Genomic DNA, 27,776 nt, shown 5'->3' with positions numbered 1-27,776 from the left:
AACTAGAAACTATTAAAAATAATAATGTAAATATGAATTAATCTATTATAACAGATTGATAAGTAATATTCAATTAAAATTAAAATTTATAATTAAGTTTATTTATACCAGGACGCGTTTGGAACCCTCGTAGCTTTAGTTTTAAGTTTACGAATGTAGTTATCGCCAACACTACTAACTGCTATGTACACAAAAGTGCCATCTATGTGCCTATTTAGTAAGAAATATTTGACTTTGACTTTGATGATGATGATTAAAAAAAATAGTCAAAGTCAAAAGTCAAAAGTCAAAAATATCTTTATTCAAGTAGGCACTATAGGTGGCACTTTTGATGCGTACATAAGAATTACACGGTATTGAGATGATGGCGATAACCACATCTAAGAAGAAGCCCACAACAAACTTAGCCGGGTGTTTTTTTTTGTTATCACCATCTCACAATGTCATTTTAAATATAATGTTTAATAAGGGAATCGGAGGACACCATGTTGGTTATGCTACGGGAGATCTACAACGCTATAGGCGTGATTCCCGACTGCAGCGTCCCGCAGCACACGCTCACCGTACAAAGGAGCCGAATACAGGTGAGCGTCCCGAAGCACAGCTCATGTCAAATAAGGAGCGTCCCGAACCACATAAGGCATCTTTCATGACTTTAAAAAAAAATTTTTTACTTAACCCTTTTATTTGGGTTTTGTGAACATATAGTAAAACGGGATTGCTGAGACTTTGCTGACCGTCCGTCTGTCTGTCTGCCTTCTTCGTCCGTTTTTATTACAGTTTTTATACAAATCCCGTGCGAAATATCTGTTTGCCAGGGAAAAGTAGAACTTTATGCCGAAAATAGAGTCGATTTGTGTCTCAGTTAGGACGTAAAATAAGTACGAACAAACGCACTTTCGCGTTTATAATATTAGTATTTGATGTTTTAAAATTAATTTCATTTTGATTTATAGAGTCCGTATTTAAAGAAAACCGTTTTATTTTCCAGGAGGACTCTGTCAGTCTTACATATCCAGGTGAATATTCTTAGTTAAACAGTCTTATGTTGTATTTGTTTTCCTCTCAACTCCCAAAGTTTTAATTCTGTTTGTTTTTTTGTGAAGTCCACCAATCCGCACTTGGCCAGCGTGGTGGACTACGGCCTAAATCCTTCTCATTCTGAACACTGCAATAATATTATCAAAATTAAGCTTAATTTGCTATACTCCGCGAAAAGCAGGAGAATCTGTGTGGTGTAATTTATAATTTCTTCAATCCTTATACTCCACACCAAACAGATCCTCGGCAATACACCCTCTACGCACGTTTCGCTCCGAAACCGGAGCATCATCAGGACATGTTGACTTTACGGGCTTTGCGGGCGTTGTCGGGCTCTGTCACAAAAAGCTAAGACCAAGTTGATTGGATTATAAATGCTAATTTCTATTTTTCAGAATCCCCGTCAACAAGTCGAGGCGCATCGTGAACAACTTAAATTATTTTAAATCAACACATGTAGATCTACATAATTATATTTTTTTTGTTAAATCGTACACTAAACTTAAACTAAAAGCACTAAACACAATACACACATATAGTCAATTCCACTGTACAAAAATCATATTATTTTATTGTATCTCACTTCTGATGTCAGACATTGTATAAAAAGTATCTGTGTCGGAGACGTTTTCGCACACACCTAATTTTGTATTAGATATTTATTGTATTTGACGGCCGACTGGCGCGGCGACTGGGCAGCGACCCTGATTTCTGAGTCCCTGGCCGTGGGTTCGATTCCCACAACTGGAACATGTTTGTTAGATGATCATGAATGTTTTTCAGTGTCTGGCGGTTTATCTTTATATTATAAGTATTTATGTATATTATTCATAAAAATATTCATCAGTCATCTTAGTACCCATAACACAAGCTTCGCTTACTTTGGGGCTAGATGGCGATGTGTGTATCGTCGTAGTATATTTATTTATTTATATTTATATATTTTTGTCCGTTTCCCTTTCGCTCTACGTTGTATATTTCGTATCTATAATTTAACTATGTCTTTTTTTAATATTTATTGATACATTTAGATGCACAAGTGACCTTAAATTTAATGTATCGCCAAACTGGACATCCAGTTTGATGGCGAGTTGGCACTCTTGCTCTAGAAATGAAATCTTAAATACCACAAAACTTTTTTTGTAATAATTATTACTAAACATTTTGAACAATATTAAGCAAGAAAAACGGAGAAAAATATATAAGCTCAACAAATAAATGACTAATCAGTAAACGAGCCTTTAAGAAAAGTTGCCTTAATTTATTTTTAAGGGCTCCTTCACTGACCTTCCTCTCCTTTATAAGCCACTTAACTGTTAAATGTTTTCGGAACAATAAAATAATTCAAAACGTGACCTTAAAGTTACACTCTCAATTCTTACTTTCTCTCTTCTTTCTTAGTCTCTTTTCTCTTACAAAAGAATATTTGATATATTCTTTTGTAAGAGAATTGAGAGTGAAACTCATCGCTCTCGATCGCTTCTCGATTATATTTTTTTTTATCATAAACATACCATATGTGTAATAATAAAATAGTGAGTCAACTTGTTAGTATACTCATTGGAAGCAGCGGCGAGCAAGCAGAGCCGGCCTACCACAGCCCTTCTTGCCCTGACAGTCGAGTTGCCTCACTATGTACGCATTATTTCACTATGTATACCAAAACTGCTTAATAATCATAATTATGTAACTGCCTAAGAAAATCAGTCTCCGCTGGGAAACTTTACCGTAATGCTTTCACAGTAATGTTGCCATTTTAAAATATATGCATTTATATATATATTTTAGAATCAATGTAAATTCATGATGGTATCTTCTATGTCTGCAAAGGGTTATTGTTTTTGGCTATAGTTCCTATTTATAGCACACAACACCATAGGATAAAATAAATCGATTATGTCACCTTTTGTCACACAGAACTATAAAGTAATCTAAGAAGAATTCACTTCTCCAAGACTCCATGGTACGAAATGGGATTCCAATTATTCCCAAATTGTTCCTTTGTTCCATTCCAATTATATACGGCCAGTTTGATAATTGATAAAAGTCTTGAATTTGCTTCTTCTATAGATTAATTTGAGAAATTAATCTATAGAAGTATTATTATATTATGTTCTAGGAAAAGTGTGACACCAATTTCGTTGCACATAAATCTTTAAATTGTCAGATGTAAAAATAGTGCTACCCTTTCATTATGGCAACACTATTGTGATTTGTGTATTATAGAATTGGGTTATATGCCTTATTTTGTCCGATGATACCATATTTTACTTTTGAGAACAAGAGAACAAGCTGAGTTTCTTAATTGTTTCTTCACGTTAGAATCTGCATTCCGAACCGATGGTAAAGTCACTACAAACAGACATATTTGACGATCGAATAAATATCAATATAAAGGGAAGCAGAGCCATAGATAATAAAAATACTCTACTTTTTATGACTGAATTACAGTGTTGCTATCGGAAACATATAGTTTTTGGTACATTTTCGTTCGTCCTTTTTTTATATCGATATTTGATCTGCAAGTCTAAGAAAAAGGGAAAGCGAGGTTAATGAAAATTTTCTTTTGCACTCGTTAAAGTCGCTATCGTGTTTTTTTTTTTTGGACATTTAGTTTTTATGAATTACGTAAACTAATAATTAACCTGCACTAATTTTAGTTGATTAAAGTTTAGTGTACGATAAAAATGTAATAAGACCGACCAAAAAATGTAATTGAGTTAATTAAAAAAAAAAAAAAAAAATACACGTTGTGAAGATATTTCACCATCTCTTTGAAACTAACCGTAGGGATTCGAATCTGCAACTCTCGGGCTCTAGCCGCCGTGGAGTGCTATGGACTAATCGACCAATTCACACCAATCATTTAGGTCCAAATTTGAAAGTCCCAGACAAAAAAATGTCTTGTCCAAGTGAAGTTTAATTTCGACTCAGGTACTTTCTAACCTTCTCATTTCGATTCAAGAAATTCCACCATGCTGTTCAATTACGAGATGGGGAGATATTACCTTTGGTTCAAAAATTTAAATTATTACCAAATTTGCACTGTATGTAAACTAAAGTCATATGGTTACAATGTAAACCCTATTTAATTGGGTATTTATTAATAAATTGTATAAAATTTTTTTTTGAATTGAAAGAACAACATCTGTTTTCTTTATAATTAAACATAAGAAATGACTTGAAAATATTTTTAACAAATGTGTCAATTTGACGTCATTTGACCTCAATCGACTTAACCGAACGAATCCGAACGGTTTGGTTTTATTTTCAATACTAGCTTCAACGAGTATGAAAATAAACGAGAGAAAATCCACGTAAGAACGTATATTTTTTATTAAGTACGTATGTCCGAACGATAGTTTGTGAAATATGGTTGAAAAAAAAACTTGTTTTTATTATTAGTTGTTGATTTACAGTTACAGTAATTATAAATTATTTATTTAATGTCTCAAGAAATATTTAAGAAGAAAAACTCTGTTCTATTTATTAAAAAAAGTATTTTACAAAAACGGATTCGGTGAGAAATGGAAAAACTTTACATTGATTAAAAAATATTGTAGTGCAGAGATTTGAATCGCTAGATATGACATATGAGGTGAGTTATATCACTCACTTGCTCACTCACACACTTGTAGTGAGCCAGATTATACTGCGAAATTGGCATGACGAGGGCAACAAAAGAGTCGCTAAAATACTGAATTTATCTAATGATATATTTCATGTATTATGAAAAACTTATTTTTAGTTATATTCTCAGTGAGATTGGAATTTATTTTTAATAAATAAAACTGCAAATCTAGTGATCCGACATGACTGGTGAAAGGCCGAATGATGTCACACCTGTACAAACATTATTTTGCCTTATCTTAAAAAATCTCGGCACTTGTTGTTTGCGTATATCAAGAATTTTGTGATTTCAAACTATTAGTTGATCAGCTACCAAAATAATAGATAGTTAGCTATGGAACAAGCATTTGCTAGGTCATAGTGCGACCATGACACTTGACGAGCGTTTACGCGAGAAATATTGAAAAAAATCTAATTTGCATTTTAAACTTCTGCAGAAATAACATATTTATTGGCTATAGTAGATAGACACTTTCGAATAACATAGGGCAGGTTTTGAAAATTAGGCCAATTCATAAAGTCGCGTCACTCAAAGTCGCACTTACAAGTGAGTGAGTTCACTCACTTGCTCACTCACTCACTCACTTGTAGTGAGTGATATATCATTATAATATAAGTGATATAGCCCTACTTCAATTATCATGTCGTATATGACGTATCTAACGATTTCCATCTTGTAGAGTATAGAAATAAGTATGACAATTTTGTAACAATGAAATATATACTTATTATATATAATATTACATGAACTATAAAAACACAATTAAAAAAAACAATGTTGTGTTTAAATTATTAATAGGTATTATATATCTCTTATTTGCTACATATGTTACATAATATATTATCCAATGTCATCGACCTACGGGTTCAGTTTAATTGTAATTTTTGGTTCACGCTTCAGCTTAACTAAAAGTTTACTTTTCTGTGTAAATTGACGCCATTAATGGGTTGTAGAAATCTCATCATTCGTAAAATATATGTTGAATTTAAAAAAAAAAACCGGTAAAGCACTGAATGCCTTGTGTGCGTGATTATCTACCTACGCATACTCATTCGACTGTGAGAAAGTTAAGTAGTTTTTGTATGGAATCGATAGAGCGCCATCTAGTTACCAATACTGGGAGACTGTATTGTCAATAGATGGCGTTCTTTCCAAAAACGCACACTTGGCACCCTGGAAGCAATTTCCACAGGTTAACAATAGTATTGTACACATAAATGTATTTATTATCTAAAAAGAACGCAAAATTGCGAGAAACTTCTGTGCTGCCATATTATCATGGCATTTATATTACGGTGTTGCCGTACGATAAGGCGATTGTTTCAAAATATGGTAGTTTACGTTGATATTAAATTTTAAATATTCCTTCATGATATGAAATTAATGTATAAGAAATTTTGTTTTTAATTGAAAGATTGAGATATTCAGTAACGTATAAAGAGTTAAAACTGGCAACTTTTGTTCTACGGCTTTCAAACTTCAGTATTAATTTATTACATACAAAAAAAATTATAAATTATGTTATTTCTGTGAAGTGGCATTACACTCTGAAACCAAATACATGGCATTCGACAACGACGCAAGACACTACACACAGGCTTTCTCGTAATATTTATTTAACCATGTATATTAATCAAATTCTACGTTATTAAGTTTTCTTTTATAAATATTTTTACAGATTAAAATTGCTATTAAATGCGAATTTTATGATATGTTGATATATTGTAATGAAATCAAACATAATATTTTGATTTTATATTTGAAAGCATCTTGAAATTAATTTAAATAAAATAAAAGTCAAGGCTCGATATTACGTACGTGTCTATCTTCCAATTAAAATAAAAACAAATGAAAAAATAATGTAACGATTTGATACTAATATTATCATGGGTACCATCTACATGTTATAAAGTAATATAAAACACGATATTATTCCATTGATTTTGTTTTGGTTGTTTTATGCTTGTATAACTTTCAATCTAAAAAAAAAAATCCTAAATTCCAGATGAGAACTTATTACTATTAGAAAAAAATCTCTGAAATTGATTGAAATAATGTCGTGTTACACACCTAATTACCTACCCAGATATTTCAATATAGCTAATAAAGTAATTAAGAGTTTAATAAAAATTTAATATTTGCTTAAACGAAAATCTTTGTTAAGTTTAGAACTCACAAAAATGTTTGAAATGCAAAAAAACACACTATGAACTAACACTTGTTTCACAGCTTAATTTGTTCTGAGCTTTATCATTATATTTATAATATATACATTACAGAATACACCCTAACATTGGTCAAAGTAATAAAAGTTTATATTTTATTATTCACTGTTTTATTTCATTATCAGCATCATACCAACCCATTACCACAACAGGGCACGGGTCTTCTCCAAACTCTACTCCACAATGAGAAGGAGTTAAGGCCGCAGTCCACCACGCTGGCCCAGTGCGGATTGGTGGACTCAACACACCTTTGAGAATATTATGGAGAACTCTCAGGCATGCAGGTTTCCTCACGATGTTTTCCTTCACCGTTGAAACAAGTCATATTTTATTTACTTAAACGTTTGGAAAGTTAGAGGTGCGTGCTGGGATTCGAATTCAGCCTCCCGAAAGTGAAGTCGAGCCCTTACCCACTGGGCTTTCACCGCTTCTATTTGTTTGAACCCAATTAAGTTTTTCATAGTCAAAGTCGAAAATATCTTCATTCAAGTAGGCTCATATATGACACTTATGATGCGTACGTTACGTGAAAAATGTGTACACGGTCTTTACAGGTCTCAGGGTCAGTGTCTTTTTGTTTTTCATGACTGTGAAAATGAAATCAACGAAAAAGAAGTCAACAACTATAATAAATATGCATTATAGTAGGCATTTAAAGAAAAAAATATGCTTCATTTAATTTATACACTTTATTAAAATTTTTTTTTGAATACCGACTGTATTTAAAAAAGTAAGTATTTACATATCAGAAGTGGGATAGAGTAATTTCAGCCATTTTTATTATAAATATGTTTGTCTGTTAGCCTATTTACGATATTATTTAGCGCCGCAAAACTTAGGGTTATTGCGGGGTTTTTTGAAAGCTTGAATTATAGGAATTCGCTCGAAACAGCTTAAAAAGCCTTTATAAATGTGAATTTTATCATCGCAAGAATTTTTTGGTGCATCTCAAACTTCCTGATTGTTCACACTATCTTACCGCCCCATCACTTTTTTAAATATGATCTTGATTTTTTCCTGTGAAGTTTGCATTTTCAGATATCCCATCCCATTTTTAAATTACCGTCGGCGTATTCTTGAAAATCTTCTACTATTTTTATCCGTCCTAAAAAAGCATACCCACAATAAAATATCAGTATCAACAAAAGCACCATAACGTAATTTCGCGCCAGCTGAACTGTTACTTCGTGCACGAATATTAAATTATCAGGTTTTTGGAATTTAATATGCTTTTTCGAAGTTTTGTAAGCCATTTTTTTCGTATTGGAATATTTTCTTGGTGGTTCCAATTCCAGTTCTTTTTTAGTTATGAAAGATCCATCTAAGTCTAATTTATACCACGACTTGTGTTTGTCAAAATATTGCCATATTGTGCCAAATGTTTTTTATCATATCAATCGATTTTTTTGGTTTAAGATATTTTATTTCCACTGCAAAATTTGTTTTTGTAAATACATATTTTTTGAATGTGTGTTCCTGCACAAAGTTCAGCAATTGACTTGGCAGAATATTTTCTTCTTTTTAATTTTTTTTTTCTGTCAAAATTATTCTTCAAGAGGATACAAACATAACGAAACCCGGAAGGGGTCACCAAAATAGCATAAGGAAACTCCATTGGTCTTAGCTGGAATAAGTAAGCCGCCCTAAATCTGACACTGAAAACTTCTCAATTATACTCCATTTTTTCTTTTAAGTCACATGTAAAGTACAGATTTATATCGATGTCTATATCACACGATCCTTCATCTAAGCCATATAAAGTAGACTATCTATTCTTCAGAACAATGAATAATAAATCAGTGTTACACATTTGATTATTATCTTTATTCTTACCCGCAGGGAAAAGGCAAAGGTATACCACCGTACAGCCATACTAAAAAGTTAACATAAATAAATATTTAATTTTAAAATCATACTTAACGACCAGTTGTTTGCATTATAAGATAGGTAAAAAAAAAAATTGCTATAGCTATAGTTACGTATGTCGTTATCGGTCACTTTACTTAAAGATTTCCATATCTGATTTGATTACGTAGTACTTGCTACCCGAGAAAAACTCTATATCGCCCACTTGCGTAAATCTTTCCTATCAGTTTGTTACCGCCCATGTTTCGAAGCCATAATTCGTCAATCGCAAGAAATTAACTCGATAACTTCGGCGTACCACATTTTACCTAACTATTTTACGCAGCAACGCTACGCTCAATGTTTTTTTGCATAGAGACAGTTAACCAGCTGAACTGTGTCACAGGCAACATTTGACATGAGGCTTCGGCCGTGGCTAGTTATCCTACCGACAAAGATTTAGCGTTCCTGTACGATGTAGCACAGCAACCGGGTTTAATATACTCGTAACTGCCAAACCGCTAACAGGTTAGCCCGTTATAAGTAGCGGCACGAAAGTCTAGCGGTGACCGTTATTGCGCAGAAGTCGAAAATAAGGTATCATGGGGAAGTAAGAGGGCCGTGGGGAGGGTGTGCGTATCGTTTGCAAGCGCTTATTGGCTCTCCAGTCGTATTCCGTCCCCCGTACCGATACGACACCCCGCGCACTTCCAGTGTACAGTCGCTTTCTGAATTGTATTGTTATTACTGTTAATTTTTGTTGTTGTTTTCATGAATGTTTTCTTTTCCCCATAAACTTGTTAAAAATTATAGCCTAGATAACAAAAAATCTTTGGAACTTGAAACTCTAAACTATAATAATTACAAACACATATACTCACATTTTTTATTTTTTTTATCAGTGTTGTACTCACACTCAAACATGCATTTACACTACACACAAACACACACATTACAATTAAATAATTTCATTTTCATTGGATTATAATCATTACTATATTAATTAATGGCTAAATACTATTTCTTAATTAAAGTAATGATTGTATTGCCTGCGCGACAGTACCCATGCACAGCTATCCCCTCCACGTTCGTTCAGCGCTAGACTTACTTGCCGCAACTTGTACCATATTAGATCATCATAAGTGAATCAAGAAATGGTCAAGGAATAAAAAAACTCAGAAATAAGTCGGAAGCAAATACTTTTGACAATAAAACACAAAATAGCAACTTATATCTTTATTTGGACACCTTACAAAATAAATGCTAACTTGAGACCGATTTATTTAAAAAGTTATGAGTTTCGTTTCGACGCTAATGCCCGTTTTCACTAAACCTAGGCATCGCCTAAATTGCATGCCCAATCATTTAGGCGATGTCTATAGGAAAAAACGTTTCACCAACTTTTAGGTTATAACTATTGGTGAACTGTTGATGTATTATATATGCCTAGGAAACCTTAAATTAGGCGTTAGTTATTTAGGCGTTCGTCGTTAGGGAAAACAGGCATAAGAATTTAAAAAAAAAATTTAGACAACCATTTCCTAAATAATAAAATACTATATTTAAAGTAAACACGTATTATTGTGGGCTTTTTTTATTCTTCTTCTTCTTAAGAATCTTAAAATAAAAATTTAGACAACCATTCTCCAAATAATAAAATACTATACTTAAAGTAAACACGTATTATTGTGGCCTTTTTTTTATTGCTCCAAAGAGTGTAATTTAACTGATTTACGGTTTCTTCGATAAATAAGATTACTAGATATGATGTCATTGCTCAAGTGTCCGAGAAGAATTAACTAACATTTTATTTGTACAAAATATACAGATTTTAGAACTCAAATAAAACACCAGCTTCGTAGTTATAATAGATATGTTTTTATAGACAAGTTCTAACGGTACTTTCAGATTTGGACCAAAGTGGATGTCTTTTAGCGCATAATTATTAAAAAAAAAAAACGTGTGTGTACTTATGTACACGCCTTAGAAGTTATACTTCTTTGGCGTAACAAGATAAAAATCTTTTCAGAAGTTTTATCTTACGACTTATTCTACGCTTGTAGAGATAACTACACTAACAATAGAAAAAAGGTATTTAATACATTGAAAGTTTTACTAAAACGCATTATCGAGTTATCTCGTTATCGGACCAGCGCGTTTCATTGAACATTAAAATTTGAGATTTATGTACAATTTAATCAATTGTTGAAAAACAAAAATGTCGATATAGCTATTTTCAGGGTGTCGGTTTTTCGAGACGGTGTGCGCATCGTTAAAGTGAGCTAGCGGAAGTTGTATCCCCCTCTCACTCGGTTTCGTAACTTCCATCCTGTTAAGATAGTGTAACCATTTGCGCTCGCATTTCGTTACATCGTATAATTTCACTCTCATGATTTTTTCCTAACGCCGCTAAAGAACTTTAAAAAAGAAAAAAAATTGTCTAACACACAACATTTTTTACTCGCGTCAGTATTTCAAAGGTCGTGGTATAGTCGAGCGCATAAAAATTATGACTAAATTCAATATTTGTCCGTCACTGCATATCTAGTATATTTATTGATCGAAGGTTTCTTAGCACATTTCAATACTTCTATTATTGTTATACTAATATAAAAGTTGTATTTGTTAGAAAAAAAAAACGTTAAAATTATTATATATTATTGCACATTAAGTAAACTTATTTTAATTTCTCATTCGGGTGTGACACAACTGATTAATGTTACCAGTGTGGCTAGGTTCTTAAGTACCTCGCCCAAGATAAATGAACTAAGTAAAAAATAGGTTAAAAATTATAAGCAACCACTTTTAAATATAATTATAACTATAAATTAGGTTAAAGTTATATTAAGGTAGAAATTTTTACATTATCTTCGTTTTTATTTGCACTGGCAACATTTTTATCCACCTTTTCAATAATTTATAGATGCCTCGATGCTTTAATATACATATTTCATTAGAAGCTTTAAAGTTAAATTTAATTTTTTAATTATTTAACTCAATAAAATATTTTATTTTATAAAAAAAGAACTCTTAAATAAAGTCACTCGGAAATGAAGTAACTAAGAGGCCAAGTATATGTAATAAATATAACTAATGCTCGAGTAAAACAAATAATTATAATTTCAGGTAACTCTTTGTTACTAAGAACCTTATTATACGGAATAAAGAGTTCATAATCGCGTGTGACAAAGTAACGTATACGTACCTTATACTTAAGAAACAAAGTAGTTCCAAAAATAGGCATAATTAGAAACGTTTTTAGACCGTTCCTTTTGTTTTAAATTTCTGAGTACAGAAGGTTCTAGGCCTCCACAGCGTCCGACGCGACTGAATCAATCAGTGTCAATAGTAAATACCCAAGGGCGTTTACAATTTTTTCCAATGATAACTGAAATAAACAACGTGTAAATGAAAACCGATATAATACTTCAAAGGTACATTATGTACTGTCTCCGAGACATATCTGTGAAACCGAAAACCTAATAGTTAGTTCGGGCTTTTTGCACACAGATAATTGTTACAGCGTAGGCATCCGCTAAGAAAGGATTTTTGAAAATTCCAACCCTAAGGGAGTTTAAATGGGGGATGAAAGTTTGTATAAAATCCTTGATTTATCAATTTATTTTTCAAGATACTCTCATAAAACTTTTATTTTAGGTTTTATCATGAATTAAAACGATTACAATCTCCCCTCAAAGAATATTTTACAATGACGATAAACAAGTCTCAAGGACAGACTTTCAAATTGCAGGAGACATGAGAGAAAACTGATTCTCACATGGGCAGTTCTACGTGTTCACGCGTAAGCTTAATCAGTATTTTTCTAATAGCAGTAAGACATTTTTTTAAACATTTGTAGTTAAAATTTACCAAATTTAAAATTGAAGTTAAAGTCAGCGAAGCCGTTGGCAAAAGCTAGTTATTACTATAAAAAAAAAAACTTAAAATGTAAACACAGATAATGTTATAGTTTTACCCGGTAAAAATTACTGAAAAAAAAAATGTTTTTGTATCATGATGACCTCATCGGCTTACTCCCTTTCCAAGTACCTTTATATATTTTTTTTTTAATTTGCCGCTAGCCTTAATATCTGTTTGTCTATTCAGGGAATATTTTTGTTAGTGGTGCAAAAAGTATTAAATAGATATCTATGATATATTGTTCGTTATAGTTAGATATTGTTTTTTTATTATATCTTATCATTATTTTTTACAAAACTTATAGTCTTATTGTACATTTTTTACCGTAAAGCGTGAAACGTTTATAAGAAGCGTTTGGTGTAAATTTTCAAGTTAGCGAACGTTTTTTAGCCGTCAAAATTGTATAGATATCGAATTATTTATCTAATTATTAAATATTTCAATACAAGTTTTTTAAATGTTGCTTACATTTAAAAATCTTACGTATCGTTTACGTTTAATTTGCCAAATAATAAAATATGTAATGGTGATAATCAAATAATACCATCAAAAGTGTGTTGTTTAGTCTATGAAACATTAAGATAATAAAATTAGGATTTCTCTATGGCAGCAGAAACTTTTTAGACAATACAAATCATTAAATAAACAAATTAGTAGCAACAAAAATTACGCTTTAATGTTTTTAACAATATACGCTTTATTTTTATGTAATGGCGGGAAAAACTCTCTCCGTACAAAGAGAATATAAACACAACTTATTTAAAAATCTGACATAGAGGCAAAGGTTGATATCCATAATGCCTAAAGTAACAGTAAATTGCTAAAAATCAGTTTATTTGTTCTTAAAGACACGTGAAGTCGTGCATTTGACCAGCGTAGTGGACTAGCACAAGCCATTAATGAATTGATAATGACAGGTTTATTTGATTAAAGATAGTTTTGATTTTGATTATAAAGGTTGATAACTTGAAAACTCACACTTGTAGCGCACACTGAGAATAAATAACGCGCGTTTTTTTTGGCTGCATATTTTTGACACGTATGCCCGATTTCTCGAAACCTAGGAATCAATAGCCTTGATCGGATGTCTGCTGATTTAGGTGATTACTAAAGAGAAAAAATACGTTTCACGAACTCTTGTAACGTTAGGCGCCGTCTAAAGTTACGACAACGATTCAGCGGTTCGCAATGTTAAGGCGCCTCGTAAACTGACACTATACAGATTTCTTACGTTTATATATTCGATCGGGTTAAATTTAGATATTATTTATGTGTCATCGAAGGAGCGCAATCGAGTTTTTTTAATTTTTTTTATTACAACCTCACCTGGTGGTAACTGAGTCTAAGATCGTAGCGGGCTTACCTGTTAGGGAGAATGGTAGTTATACCCCTACTCGGTTTCTACGCGACATCAGACCGGAAAACTAAATCGCTAAGCGACACGTGTCTTTGTCGGTAGGGTGGTAACTAGCCACGGCGAAAACCCTCCCACTATAACCAACCAGAGAAAATTCAATCATTATAAATTCCCTTTATAATGGCCCTTCCGGGAATCGGACCCGGGGCCTCCGACTTAAATTTACAGCGCTCAGCGTTGCGCCGGGGAGTTCTCAAACAAACAGTGCTGTCACTAGATGGCGCGGTACTCCTTCGGTACCATATAAATAGTATCTTTCAACCGATCAAATTAGTAAACGTAGGTAGATAATCTTGCACTCCAGGTGAGATTGCAGTCGAGAGTTAAAAAAACGCACGTTTTTTTTCCACAGTGTGAAACACCTTTAAGGTTCATAGGATTATTGAACATTTTTTACTAAATTGCAAGTTGCAGTATTTTAAACGCATTGCGGTAAAAAAAACACGCGCGTTTTTTTTTTCACAGTGTGAAACACATCTAAGGTTCATAGGATTATTGAACGTTTCCGTATTCGGATGCCATTGTTCTTACACTATTCAAAGACCAAGGAAGCACTGGCGTAGGATACGGATGAGTCCTGCATGGTAAAGCATTCTGAAGATTGAGCGTATTTGAGGAATTTGAGCGACATCTGCGGAGCGTTTGACTGACTGCGCAGCTTCGCTATAGCCTGAAAAAAAAAATTAAAAAATATATCTTAATATATATAAATCTCCTGTCACTATGTTTGTCCGCGATGGACTCCTAAGTTACTTAACCGACTTTAAATTAAATTGGCACACCGCGAGCAGTCTGGTCCAACTTAAGAGATAGGATAGCTTAGAACTTTAATTATAGTCGCAATTTTATTTTATTGCACATTATTTGTCTATAATTAATTGACAGTCACATGTTATATATATATATGTGTGTATATATATACTACTATACGCATTTAAGGCTTAGCGATACTGAATCCTTTAAAAACAAAATCAAACGCAGACGAAGTCGCGGGCAACAGCTAGTATATATAGTGTATATATAAATATATATATATATATATATATATACTACGACAATCGCCATCTAGCCCCAAATCAAGCGTAGCTTGTGTTATGGACTTATAGGTTGGACTGATGAATATTTTTATGAATAATATACACAAATACTAAGAATATGCGCATCACACATTTCCAGTAGTGGGACTCGAACCCACGGCCTTGGACTCAGAAAGCAGGGTCGCCGCAAGCTGCGCCTATTTGTATGATTCTTTGTCGCTAAGTTTCTTTGACGGAGATATGTATATTTATATATATTTTTTGAAGTAGAATAGTCAAAGGGGCTGATTTCGTCTTGGGCGCCCCTAAAACATTTCTACGCTCGGGATTTACCCCGGCGCCCTTAACGAACATTTTCTTAAAATTAACAGGGTTTAGTTTGCATACGAATATAGAAGATTTTTAAACTATTTAAAACTAGAAAACGGTAGTCACCTGCAGAAGAACTCCGATGGGATGCCGACCGCATATCGTATTGTTATATTTGTTGAGATACTCGGTGAACGAAATGGGGTCCATTTTCTCTATTATGTCCATGCCCTGGGGATATAAACATTGGGTATCAACATCCGTATCATTCAGTAGGTCAAGAATTAACTTAGGAATCATGTTGTTAAACCGTATACTCAAACCCCACAAAGGAGTTCTGCACATTTCGCAGACGATATGCAGATATCACTAATTTATGTCCGTTTCTGGTAAGTCGATTCTTAATCCCTACTAATATTATAAATGTCAATGTAAGTTTGTTTGTTACGCTTTCACGCAAAAACTACTAAACCGATCCTCATGAAACCTTGTACACATACTCTTGGAAGCGTTAGAAGTAATATAGGATACTTTTTATCCCGACATTAAGCTCTGTTCCTTTTGGAGAGGGGATAAGTGTTTGACGATTTTACACCAACAAATTATAACCGATTTAAATAATTATTTTTGTACTATAGTGGTTATAATATGTGTTTAATTTTGCCCGAACTGTGGTTGGAGATAGAGGACAGAACTCCTTATTGTGGAAGGAGACCAGTGCCCTGTAGTGGGCCGGTGATGAGTTGATATGATGATGATGATGATGATGATGCATTTCCGAAGATCAGTCAGACAAGATGCTTAAAATTAACTGTAAATGTCTAGTAACTTGGAAACCCTTGTAAACCCTTGTTGACGATTATCTTATATATATTCATCGTGTATATAGTATTTTAAGCTACTAAAATTAAATCTACACACCACGTGATAATTATCTCTACTTGATACTCTTAAGTTATCTATAGAGATAGACAAGTAGACATAACTCTTTCGTGGCACGCAAACTAGCCCAACTGGTCGCTGGACAAATAGTCTATAAATCAGCAAGTATTGTAACCCTCGCAAACCCTTGTCGACCCTTATCAACCCTTACCTGTTTATCAAGCCACTCGATGCTCTGATGGATTCGCCCGCGCGATTGGTCTCGCCATGTGTACCGGAACCTCGAACCCCAGTGGCAGAAGTCGGATGAAATAACTACTAAGTTCTGTGGGTCCGCTAGGTATGGTGCTAAAATTGCGCCGTAACTAGAAAATAATAAAATATTTTTGTAGCTATTGTTATTCAAAATCCAATTTTCTGTACTATTTTTTTGCACAAGTGAGTTAAGTTTTGAAATATATCTGAAAAATACATTTAAAAGTGCAATACATACTTAAACTTATTTATTATTTATTTATTAACATAAATATAACATATTTATGTTTGATTATAGGTTCTTCACACCCTTGTCGAATAGTATATATATATATATATATATATATATATATATATATATATATATATATATATATATATATATATATATACTAATATGTTATTTAAGAGGAATGTGCAGTACCTTGACTAGTATATATATATATATATATATATTAAAAAAGTGAATGGTTATCTAATATTTATAAAAAAAGGGTGTGCACTTATGTACATGCGTTAGAAGTTATACCCCTTTGGCGTAACGAGATAAAAGTTAAAATCTTTTCAAAAATTTCATCTTTCGCCTCATTCTATGTTTGTGGAAAAAGGTATTTAATAAATAAATAAATAATAAATATTAGAGGCGCTAAGATTACTGATGAATATTTTTTTATTAATAATATAAATAACTACTTATAAATTGGGTTGAAAAACATTCCTGTTCATCACACAAATATTTTCCAGCTGTGGGAATCGAACCCACGGCCATTGACTCAGAAGGCAGTGTCGCTGCCCACTGCGCCAATCGGCCGTCATTTAATACATTGAAAGTTTTATTATAACGCAATATCAGTTGGTTAAATAAATGTTATTTAAATATCACAAAAAAAAATTATATAAATAAAGAAATAAACTCATTATCGGACAACCAACATTAAAATTTCAGATTTTTGTACAGTTGAATCAATTCAATTAACGGAATGAGCCCGCAAACTTTGACAATTAAAAGTGTACACTGTCAAACCTTATAGCTAAGTTCAGGGTGTCGGTTTTCTGTGACGGAGTGCGAATCTTAAAATTTACTCTCACCATTTTTCCCTAACGCGCCAAAAGTAGTATAACAAAAATTCCAAAACAGTTTAAACTGAATGAGTTATGATTACAAATGACCGGTTAAATAAGTAGGTATTATTCGAGACCACAAGCTGATTGTTTTCAGTCAGACAGCCTATCTTTTATATATATATGAATTCACAGATGTATTAAAGAACGTGTGAACTTAATGTAAGTGTTTAAAAACAACTTACCTTGCCTCCTTCTCGGGGGTGAGTGAGCCAACTAAAATAGGTATTATTGTGAAGGCAGTCTTGTATCTGAAAACAACAATAATTTTACAATAGGTATACACTCATATCTATTTATTTTTATTTATTATTATATTTGTGAAGCCAGTCTTGTATTTGGAAACAACAATATATTTAAAATAGGTATGATTGGGTAGCCAGTCTTGTGTTTGGTAACAACAATACATTTACAATAGGTATGATTGTTTAGCCAGTCTTGTGTTTGGTAACAACAATACATTTACAATAGGTATGATTGTGAAGCCAGTCTTGTATCTGGAAACAACAATACATTTACAATAGGTATGATTGTGAAGCCAGTATTGTATCCGGAAACAACAATACATTTACAATAGGTATGATTGTTTAGCCAGTCTTGTGTTTGGTAACAACAATACATTTACAATAGGTATGATTGTGAAGCCAGTCTTGTATCTGGAAACAACTACACTATTACTATATAACAAGTGCATAAAGTATTTTTGTAGCTCATTTTTCATCATAGAGTTTATCTACCTGAGCGTTAGACGAGGGATACTCACTCCTCCATCACCTTTGCGATGTACGGCAGATGCATCTCTATAGAGTGTTCATCTTCGTCCGTGGGTATGTCCATCCATTTGAACTGCCTCGTGGCTTCCAGCTCCGCGTATACTGGAATACGTATTTGTCATTGTGGTATTTTATTGATAAAACCCATAACAGTTTTATATTCACTTTAATAAAGATCACATCACAATTCCACGTCCAAGCAGGTTAAATGTTTTTTTTTTATTATTTTACGGCCATGGATTGAAGTCCTTTAAGACCTTTCAAAAAATATTACATTTTAGCTTAAAACTAGGTTAAATGTATGGAGGGTAGAGGTAAGGAGAGTCATCTGTGTATATGAAAAAGTGTCGTCAAAATGTATTAAATTAGGATGGCGCCACATTTGCATCAGGGTAACTCTTAAAAGAAGCGCCAAATATAAATATTGTTAGAGTAGGCTTGAAAAATAAACAAGGAAGTATGGAGATACAAGGAAGTAAGGTTATATTTACCACAATATTTTGTACAACGTAAGTTGTTGAAATTCTCAATAATTAACTACTTTAGTCGATAATGACATTAAATTTTTTAACTCGGCATACTTCAATTCATCTACGATTGCTACATTCATACCATACCCTGTGCATCCACCAGCGCCATTGTGGAGGATTTTTGAACTGTTATTTAGCGCATACACTGGACACTTTTTCAACTTTTCTCCCATATAAGATGACTCTCCTTACCTCTACCCTCCATAGTTAAATGTTACTCTCACTCTACCACAGACTCGTAACATGTCTTAATCACGAGTATAATAGGAGTATACAAACATAAATATTGCTACTGACAGTACTAGCTACAAAAATTCGAAATTCAAAAAACCTTCACTCAATAATGGTAATGGATTTTAAACTAAGATTTACGTTGTTAATTAACATTTCTTAAATACAGTTCAACGTGTCCCGTCGTGACCACGATCCATGCATGATTCGACTGGGTCGAAATTTCGACAAATCCAAAAATATTATCGTAAATGATAATGGATTCCGGACCAATAAGGCCATTCTTGAAGAACTCGGCATCACGCAACGTCTATCCTCCATAGTACAGCCTAGTATTCTCACGTTCTTTGGTCACGTATCCAGAAGAGACAACGACTCCATTGAACGTCTGGTTGTCCAAGGAGGAATCGAGGGCCCCAGATCACGCGGAAAAACGCCCATCAGATGGACCGACCAAATAAAGGCTGCAGTGGCTGTCCCCTTACACGAGTGTGCTAGAAAGGCAGCTGCCAGAGAGGAGTGGCGACGAATAGTCAAGCGTGCCACGACACTTTAGTGACGACCACGACCGCTCTGACAAGAGCGCACCGACTGAGAAGATGAGAAGAATGGATATCGTGCCAATACCCATCAGCCAATATGATATCGTTCACTTAGAGTCATCACCATGTGCTACCCTAAATGCTGGGCCCTAACAGGGTTTTGATTACAATTGCCTTTGATTGTTATGATATTACTAGCGGTCCCTCCCGACTCCGTCCGCGTCCGCAACTTTAAATGCTGTCGCGGACTTATCTTTAGAACTTTTAAAGGAGAACAACTTTGTGATAGATTGTACTATCGAAACTTTTAATCGTTTACGCAGCGGATACTGTCAAAAGGAAGAAAAAACCCCGTTTTTTGAACATTCTTCATTAGTGCAAATTGCTATGCTCCTATTATCTTCCGAAGATGTTGACTTTACAACAGGCTTTGCATTTTAGTTTGTGACTTTCCGAAATCGAGACAAGTTAGGTATATCTCACTTTTAATATTGTTACGTGCTAATTATTTATATATAAACTAGCGGACCCCAGCGCCATCTGTCAGGCTGATTTGTGAATCTAAACCATCCAGGGTGCCACCCAAACACAAACCAAAAAAATTCATTCAAATCGGTCCAGCCGTTTAGGAGGAGTTCAGTTACATACACACGCACACAAGAAATATATATATAAAGATATTAATTAACTGGGATAAGAACACCTGATGTTTCTGGTAATTTCAGAACACACTTCAAATCGAAGTTTAGCTTGGTCCATAATGGTAGCCTAGAGGTCCATAGATGTCACGAGATGCCGAGGTTTTACACCTATTCGGTGGGGGACAGAAAGCCGGCTCGGTTCAACCTTAATCTGAGTGTTGGTGGACTTTTGGACTAACTATTGTTTAGTCCGAGCGCCCCCCGTGACCGTGGTAAGGGTCCGAGTCCGGATGACGTCAGAAATCCGGGCCCTCAGTGCAACGTACGTCTTTAATACCACCTATCAAAGGCCTAGAACCTTCTTTACTAGGAAATTGTAAACAATAGAAATGATCCAGAAACATTTTAATTTTTTACTCTTCTTAGAATTACTTCACACGTTACGTGATTCTCGCGCGATTATGCACTTTAAGCTAATATTAATAAGGGTTATTATTTTATAACTCACTTTGCTTATCGATAGTGAGATCGTAGAGGGGCGTCTGGTACTTGTCTAAGGAAGATAACGCACAGCCTCCCAAACGCACGTGGTGGGATGGCCCGAGTATAAAGATGCGTTTACTGGAACAAAAAATTGTTCTTTAATCCCTCAAAAATACTAATTTCAATTATTCTTTTTCTTTTTTTTTTTAATTCTTAACAATGCTTAAAAAAAATAAAAAACTCTATAAAAAATTTATAAAAAAAACCCACCCTCCGCTTGCGGGGCTTTTGAATGCCCAAGCAACCGGCGGTCAGGGCTCCAGAGTGAGGAACCTCCTCACAATACGCGCCGTTTCAAGGACTACTGCCTTCTGTATCCGACCCTTGATCCAACAACCAAGCGAAAGCTTCTTACGATGTTGGTCGAAGCTTTTCGCGAGAAGACCATTGACTGAAACGACGATCGGAACAATAACTGTCGACTCAAAATTCCACTCTAGTAATCACGTGAGCAAGGTCCAAGTATTTAGGTACTTTTTCCTTCTCTGCTTTCACCAGATTATTAATATTATTATTAAATTCTTTATTGCGCACACAAAACAAAATAAAAAGAGAAACACCATAGATAAAAATAAAAAATAGTAAAAAAACTAGTTTAGGTGTACAAAGGCGGTCTTATCGCTAAAGACAACCTTTGGCGAAAGTAGTTGTTATAAAGAACGGATTGGTGCGGCAAAACATTCATGCTCATCACACAAACATTTCCCAGTTGTGGGAATCGAACCCACGGCGATGGACTCAGTAAGCAGGGTCGCTGCCCACTGCGCCAATCGGGCGTCCATAAGTAAGATGAAAGAAGTATTCGACTAAGGTCACTTACACTACAACTGGGCTGACTTGTCTGTACGCGAATGCTGCGCATGCGCCGCAATACGAGTAGCCCGCGTGTCTGAAACCAAGATTATCTCTATATTAATAATTTCGTCATGGGGTACGGGGTGAGAAACGATCGAAATTAGATGAATGACAAGACATAAAAAAATATTGATTTCGATTCGACAAAATATATCCGTAAAATTCGGATTATGGAGAATTTCGTTTAATTCTAATGGCACTGACAAATAATCCGCAGTCGCCATTTCATCTAGTAGTAATATCCATACTATCCCTTTTTTTTTTTTTGTCGTGGTGGGAAAGCTTTACGGCTACCTCTGTCCTTTTCATTGGAAAACAATTACGTCACAAAAAGAAATGTTTGTGAAAAAAATCTCAAAATCTACTATATAGTGTAGACTATGTAGCAGTATCCTGCCTCCCAAAATTACGCGGCCGAAGCCGCAGGGCACATCTATATATATATATTTATTTCATATTTATTGTAAATATTAATTTTAGTATGTAATTATTATTTCCGTACAAAAATATTTTTTTCTTTGGTTCATTAATAAATAACTAGCCCTCTTAATAATACTAATACATAAATACTTATAATATAAATATAAAATCTAGTAGTATAATAAAGTTATAAAATAATTCAAATTCATAAATTATTTATTCATGTAGGCCTATAACAGGCACTTATGAAGCGTTCATACGTATATTATGTTAACGTAAATCTGAGGTGATGGATTCCAAACGCTCCTTGGTTTGGAGAGCCCACAACAAACTTAGCCGGGTAGTTTTTTTGTCATCACCATCCCACAGTTGATTAAAATTTAGCTATGAAGAAAGAGCATTTCATACCCAACCTTTTTTATCGTTTAAAGTATATTAATATTAAAAAAAGCTTTTTTAATTTAAAGATGTTAAAATATTTGAAAAATTAATGTATTTTATTTAAACGTGACTGCAATAATTCGAACGTTAGAAGCAAAAATAAACTTGCAGTGCGGAGGGTACTAGAAAGGAAATTGCATACAATTTTACAATAAATTGACGTTTGATTTCTTGGAGATCCCTCTAACAAAGTTCAACGTTTGTATTAAAGAAGAAAATTCCTATAATGGTACATAGGATTACGTAAAAGATTTTTTATCGTATATAGCTTAGATGAGAATTATTGCCCTAACCAGGTTGCTTCTAAAAATATTTTCAAATGTCAACGTGAGATGGTGATAACAAAAAAAAGAACACCCGGCAAAGTTTGTTGTTGGTTAATTCTTAGAGCAGGGCGCGTTTGGAATACTCGTAGCTTTAGTTGGAGGTTTACGAATGTAGTTATCGCGAGTTATCGTAATAAACGCATCAAAAGTGCCATCTATGTTCCTATTTGAATGAATAAATATTTGAGTTTGACTTTGCGTATTAACTTACGGGGCGATTATCGCTCGAGCTGGTCCATGGGTGAGATCAGCTTTTGACAGCCATAAGTCCAGTTGCCGGGACAATTCCGAACCTGGAACGATTGGAAATTGCGTATTTATACTTTTTTATTTTTACAACTTGTTAATACGGCAGTGCCATTTACACTGACTACATTATTGCACGCCTCATAAGCGAAGCGTTTAGGAGGGTATTACTGTCAGTTTACGCACACCGAGTGATTCTCCAACTCAAAATGTCACTTTTTTACACGCTTTATATTAGCTTCACTTGTATGTTTGTTTGTAACCGACTTCTTTGGGCGCGATTTTGACCCACTTTAAACGGTCAGATTTCTTTCAAACTTTGTAGACATATCGAGGACCGATGACAATACACTAATCTGAAAAGATTATTCCAATTTTCACTATAAAAAATAAGATTTTTTACTAATTACTACAGCGCCATGTTGTGGTCACGATAACGAGCGAAATTCTTCACTTATCGAGTTGGTTTTTTATAGGCTTCAGTATTTTGTGGCTTCTAGCCTATTACTTCACGGTATAATCAGATGTAGTTTAATTATTATTTACAAATAATCTCAATTTTATTGTAATGAATGAGATTATGAGGCGTGCACTTTTGGATTGTCCTACTATTTAAGGATAACTATAACAAAAATGTGCCTGAAGACTAAAGTCTTCGAACAGTGCGTATTGCCAGTAATGACTTACGGATAAGAGACATGGTCTCTAACTATGGGCCTCATAAGAAGGCTCAGAGTCACTCAGCGGGCAATGGAGAGAGCTATGTTAGGAGTATCTCTACGTGATCAAATTTAGAAAGGAGGAGATCCGTAGAAGAACTAGAGTTACCGACATAGCTCAGAGAGTCGCGAAGCTGAAGTGGCAATGGGCGGGGCACATAGCTCGAAGAACAGAAGGACGTTGAGAAGATTATAAATTACACCATACAGATTCTCCTGCATTTCGCGAGTATAGCAAATTAAGCTTAATTTTCATAATATATCATGGATTTCCGCAGTGACGCCTGCTTCTATGCAATATCCAAGATGTTGTAATATCAAATGTCACACTTGGGAGTGCTTCTTAAGTCATATAATGAAACAAACAAACAATAAAAAATTTACAAATAATTTATTTAAAACAAGGTATATTCTCTAAGGAAGATCTTTTGTGGCCGCTGTTATGCAATATTGTAAAAGAGATTCTGATCTTAAGTGTACAGCACATAACAACAATGTTTTCTTTTCCCTAACGTTTAACTTCTACCGAGTTTCACACATTTCTAGCAATTGAATATAACTTGCTTTAACGGCCAGGAAACCTGCATGCCTAAGGGTTTTATATAATGACAGCAAAAGTGTGTCACAAACATTTTCTTTTTAGCTGCATTAGATAGATAGATCTATTCTATCTATCTTTAGCTATTGACATTAGCTAGCGTGCAAATATTACAAGCCGTTGGTTACTGACACAGAATCAATTTAAAAACATCCAATTTTAATACAATACAATCAGAAACATTAATTGAAAATTAGTGTTCAATGTCAAAATAAAATACAAATGTCACAGTTGTTTTTTGACATGTTGTAAAAAATCATCTACGGTGTATAAATTTTTACCATTTCATCTACTATTGGGTAAAATGTTTTGAGTTTTGATTCAGTTATGCTACTAGATAATGCAGTGATAGCCCAGCGGGTAGGACTTCAACTTCGAATCCGAGCACGCAACACACCTCTAACTTTCCTAAGTAATGTGTTTTTTAAGCAATTAAAATATCACTTGCTTCAACGGTGAAGGAAAACATTGAGGAAACCTGCATGCCTGAGAGTTGTACATAATAATAATAACAATTAGATTTATTGCCTGAATACACGTATATAATCAGATGTTAAAACTTTACCTTTTTTTTATTGAAGCAGTGTATTTCCATTAATTTGGCATGAAACTTCCAATCATATCATATGAAATAAAAACATTAAAAAAAAACATTGAAAAAGAAATTACAACCACAATTAGAACGCAAAAATATATAAATTATAATATCAATAGCAAAAATAATCTATTGAAATGAAAATAAGCAGTTAAGTTAAAATACAAGTATGTTTTAATGAAATTAAAAAAGTCATCCATAAAATAATAACATTAAGTAAAGTCGAAAAATTTAATAATTGATTAAAAGCAATTAAATAATAGCCACTCATGCAATTTTCTCTTAAATAAAGGAAAATTCATTCATACTGTTCTCAAAGGTGTATGGACTGCAATGGCTCCAAGCGTAGACGTAGGGCCTACAACCTTCTCATTGTGAGAGGATACACATGCCCTAAATTGGGTCAGTGATGGGTCAATGATAAGGAAGACTATGCTCCCCAGTTTCTTAGGGCATTTAGAACCGGTAGCCTGCCAGGCTTCTGGAGCAATTTTGGAAAGCTGGGGCTCATAATTTATAGGGTAGTGAGGGAGATTTCCTTACCAGGGTTTCATAGCTTACATAGCTAGCTAGAAGTTTTAAATGCAGAAATCAGTGTTGTACTAGAGATATGCTCAAAAACTTTAGCCAAGTGGCTTTTGTGAGTTATTTACCTTTAATATTCTACATAAATATTAAATCAAATATAGTGAATATAATATTCAATTGTCATCAACCTCATCTTCCATAAGCGAAGCCATTTTATCAGATACATCCTTTAACAATTTCTCACTGAATTTAGGGAATTTAACTTCAAATTCACTCTTTAACATGTCTATATTAAATCTGTCCTTTTCAATTTCTTCCAAATTTTTGTGCAAGCTTTCGTATTCGTGAAACTTTGCAGTGTCTAATTTGGAGTTCTTTTTGATACCCTCCAATCCCTCTATAGCCTCGTTAACTGCATCTAAAAGTTGTTTGTGTCCAGATTCATGGTTGAAGCCGAAATCAACATTAATTGTTTCCAAATGATCGAGACAAGCTTCTTCTGATGACGTAAGATTGTTAATCTTCTCCTCTAAGGTTGAATTCTCTGTTAAATTGTAGAAATTGGAACAGTCTTGATTTTTTAGATCCAAGAGCCTGAAACAAAAAAATACTACATTTTATAACACACTTATCATATTATAATTTGACTGCATTTCTTAAGGTTATGTTGGCATTTGATAGCATAAGTATGGAAGTATGGATGATGATAATAACCTACCTCTTTTGTTCAACAACAAATTTGATGTCCTTCAGCCGTCTGTTGGTTCTATCCAGCTGGTCCATGGTCTTTTTGAATCTATCAGCCAACTGCGCCATCTGGACGTCCATCTGGGTTTCCTCTCTCTTTATCTTCTCCTCAACAAGACACTCTTCTAGCATATTTCTCAAGAATTTTCCGTATGCAATCTCGGCGTCCGCGGCATCTAAGTCTGAAGACGCCTCCGGTTTCCAGATCGACTTGTCACTTAATATAGTTGTGTTTGCGCGTGCGGTTATTTTATTAGGCGCAATACTTTTACGTGAACAGAATTTCTCCCTGGGTATCACTTTCTTGGAAGTTGTAGGCACTTCGGTGACGGTTGTCCGCTTAGTTGTTGGGCGTACGGGTTTGGGCAGGGCGAAGCTTTTATTCTTGTCCATAGCTTTCAACTTGAAGTTCTTATAATAATTTTAAATACACAATAAGTACGCCACAAAAATATTTATGTCGACCGTTGAAAACTGTCATTTGTTTGAACGGGTGTCATGGCGACGTTTTCGTTCGGAAATTGAATGAGTAAAAATGAGACTAAAATTTGGTTTAAACCTTCAAAATCTTGCAAGATTCAATTTAGTAAAAGTTTAATTTCTTACATGACACATCAACATTGCAGAAAAGCAATTTTGTGTTCCAATGTAATATTTTATTTCCGAACGCAGTAGTTCCTTGAACCGCTAAAAGGCTAAAACCTGAATTTCTTTTTTTGATTATTATTTTAACGGTGCCCATGAAATTAAAACTAAATTAATAAACATGGTGTGGGAAACTAATTAATAAACGTTTCGGATATCTATTTGAATGTAGAACAACAAAAGATTGACGAAAATAATTTAATGCCATGACCTTAGAGTCACTGACCTTTTGACTGGTTAACCAAAAAAAGCTCTAAAAGCTCAATAATGTAGACTCGAACAGACTTAAGGACGCTCTATAGAAAAAAAATATTAATAACAAATGGCTTTATATACTTTGTTCTATAAACACTCCCAGCGAACACTAAATACAAGTCATAGCTTACCATTTTCGGTGTACCAGCTCCCAGCGTGACTTGCATTACGACAGGACATATTGATCTAAGGAATTAGAAAATAGGTTTTCGAAAGAATTAAGAACCTAAAGTTACTTTCACAATCATAAAAATAATAATTTGACGTAATGTAAATAACCTTAATATCCACAGATCACAAAAATAAAATGATCCACAGATTCGTAAACCACTGGTCTATGTTAGTATCCTTATTAGTCATTGGTCTATGAGAGACTAAATTTCGAATATTTCTAAAATTCTGTACAATTTAGTACAATTACAAGAACGTAGAACAAAGACATGTAGAACATATCAC

At 33.9% G+C, this 27,776-nt stretch overlaps 3 protein-coding genes across 4 annotated transcripts in view; 1 reads left to right on the top strand and 2 right to left on the bottom strand.

The window, feature by feature from the left end:
* LOC120635734 overlaps positions 1-1,742 on the top strand; it is a 127,936-nt gene extending 126,194 nt beyond the window's left edge. Inside the window, exons 18-20 of the mRNA XM_039906862.1 lie at positions 470-584; positions 992-1,019; positions 1,437-1,742. Coding sequence (XP_039762796.1) covers positions 470-584; positions 992-1,019; positions 1,437-1,468 — 175 coding nt within the window. The 3' untranslated portion in view covers positions 1,469-1,742. The remainder of the gene's footprint in view (positions 1-469; positions 585-991; positions 1,020-1,436) is intronic.
* Positions 1,743-11,736: 9,994 nt separating this feature from the next.
* LOC120635732 (protein MEMO1) lies at positions 11,737-27,613 on the bottom strand. 2 transcript variants are annotated; one of them, XM_039906860.1, is made up of 10 exons: positions 27,452-27,613; positions 23,199-23,280; positions 21,766-21,834; positions 20,911-21,023; positions 18,449-18,560; positions 17,871-17,936; positions 16,520-16,673; positions 15,553-15,657; positions 14,612-14,750; positions 11,737-12,130 (listed from the first exon to the last, which is right to left on the bottom strand). In XM_039906860.1, exons 1-9 carry the CDS (start codon positions 27,498-27,500, stop codon positions 14,613-14,615), a joined length of 888 nt encoding a protein of 295 aa, XP_039762794.1. In that variant the 5' UTR covers positions 27,501-27,613; the 3' UTR covers positions 11,737-12,130; position 14,612. The 2 variants fall into 2 exon arrangements, with proteins under 2 accessions (XP_039762794.1, XP_039762793.1); XM_039906859.1 differs by lacking the exon at positions 11,737-12,130 and having other exon boundaries at positions 14,112-14,750.
* Positions 25,441-26,947, bottom strand: LOC120635733. Its single transcript, XM_039906861.1, has 2 exons — positions 26,392-26,947; positions 25,441-26,267 (listed from the first exon to the last, which is right to left on the bottom strand). The coding sequence occupies exons 1-2, from the start codon at positions 26,811-26,813 to the stop codon at positions 25,847-25,849; spliced, it is 843 nt and encodes a 280-aa protein (XP_039762795.1). The 5' UTR covers positions 26,814-26,947; the 3' UTR covers positions 25,441-25,846.
* Positions 27,614-27,776: the final 163 nt, after the last annotated feature.

The sequence above is a fragment of the Pararge aegeria genome, chromosome 27, assembly GCF_905163445.1.
Source record: "Pararge aegeria chromosome 27, ilParAegt1.1, whole genome shotgun sequence".
Lineage (NCBI taxonomy): Eukaryota > Metazoa > Arthropoda > Insecta > Lepidoptera > Nymphalidae > Pararge > Pararge aegeria.
This window is presented reverse-complemented; position numbering and strand designations above follow the sequence as displayed.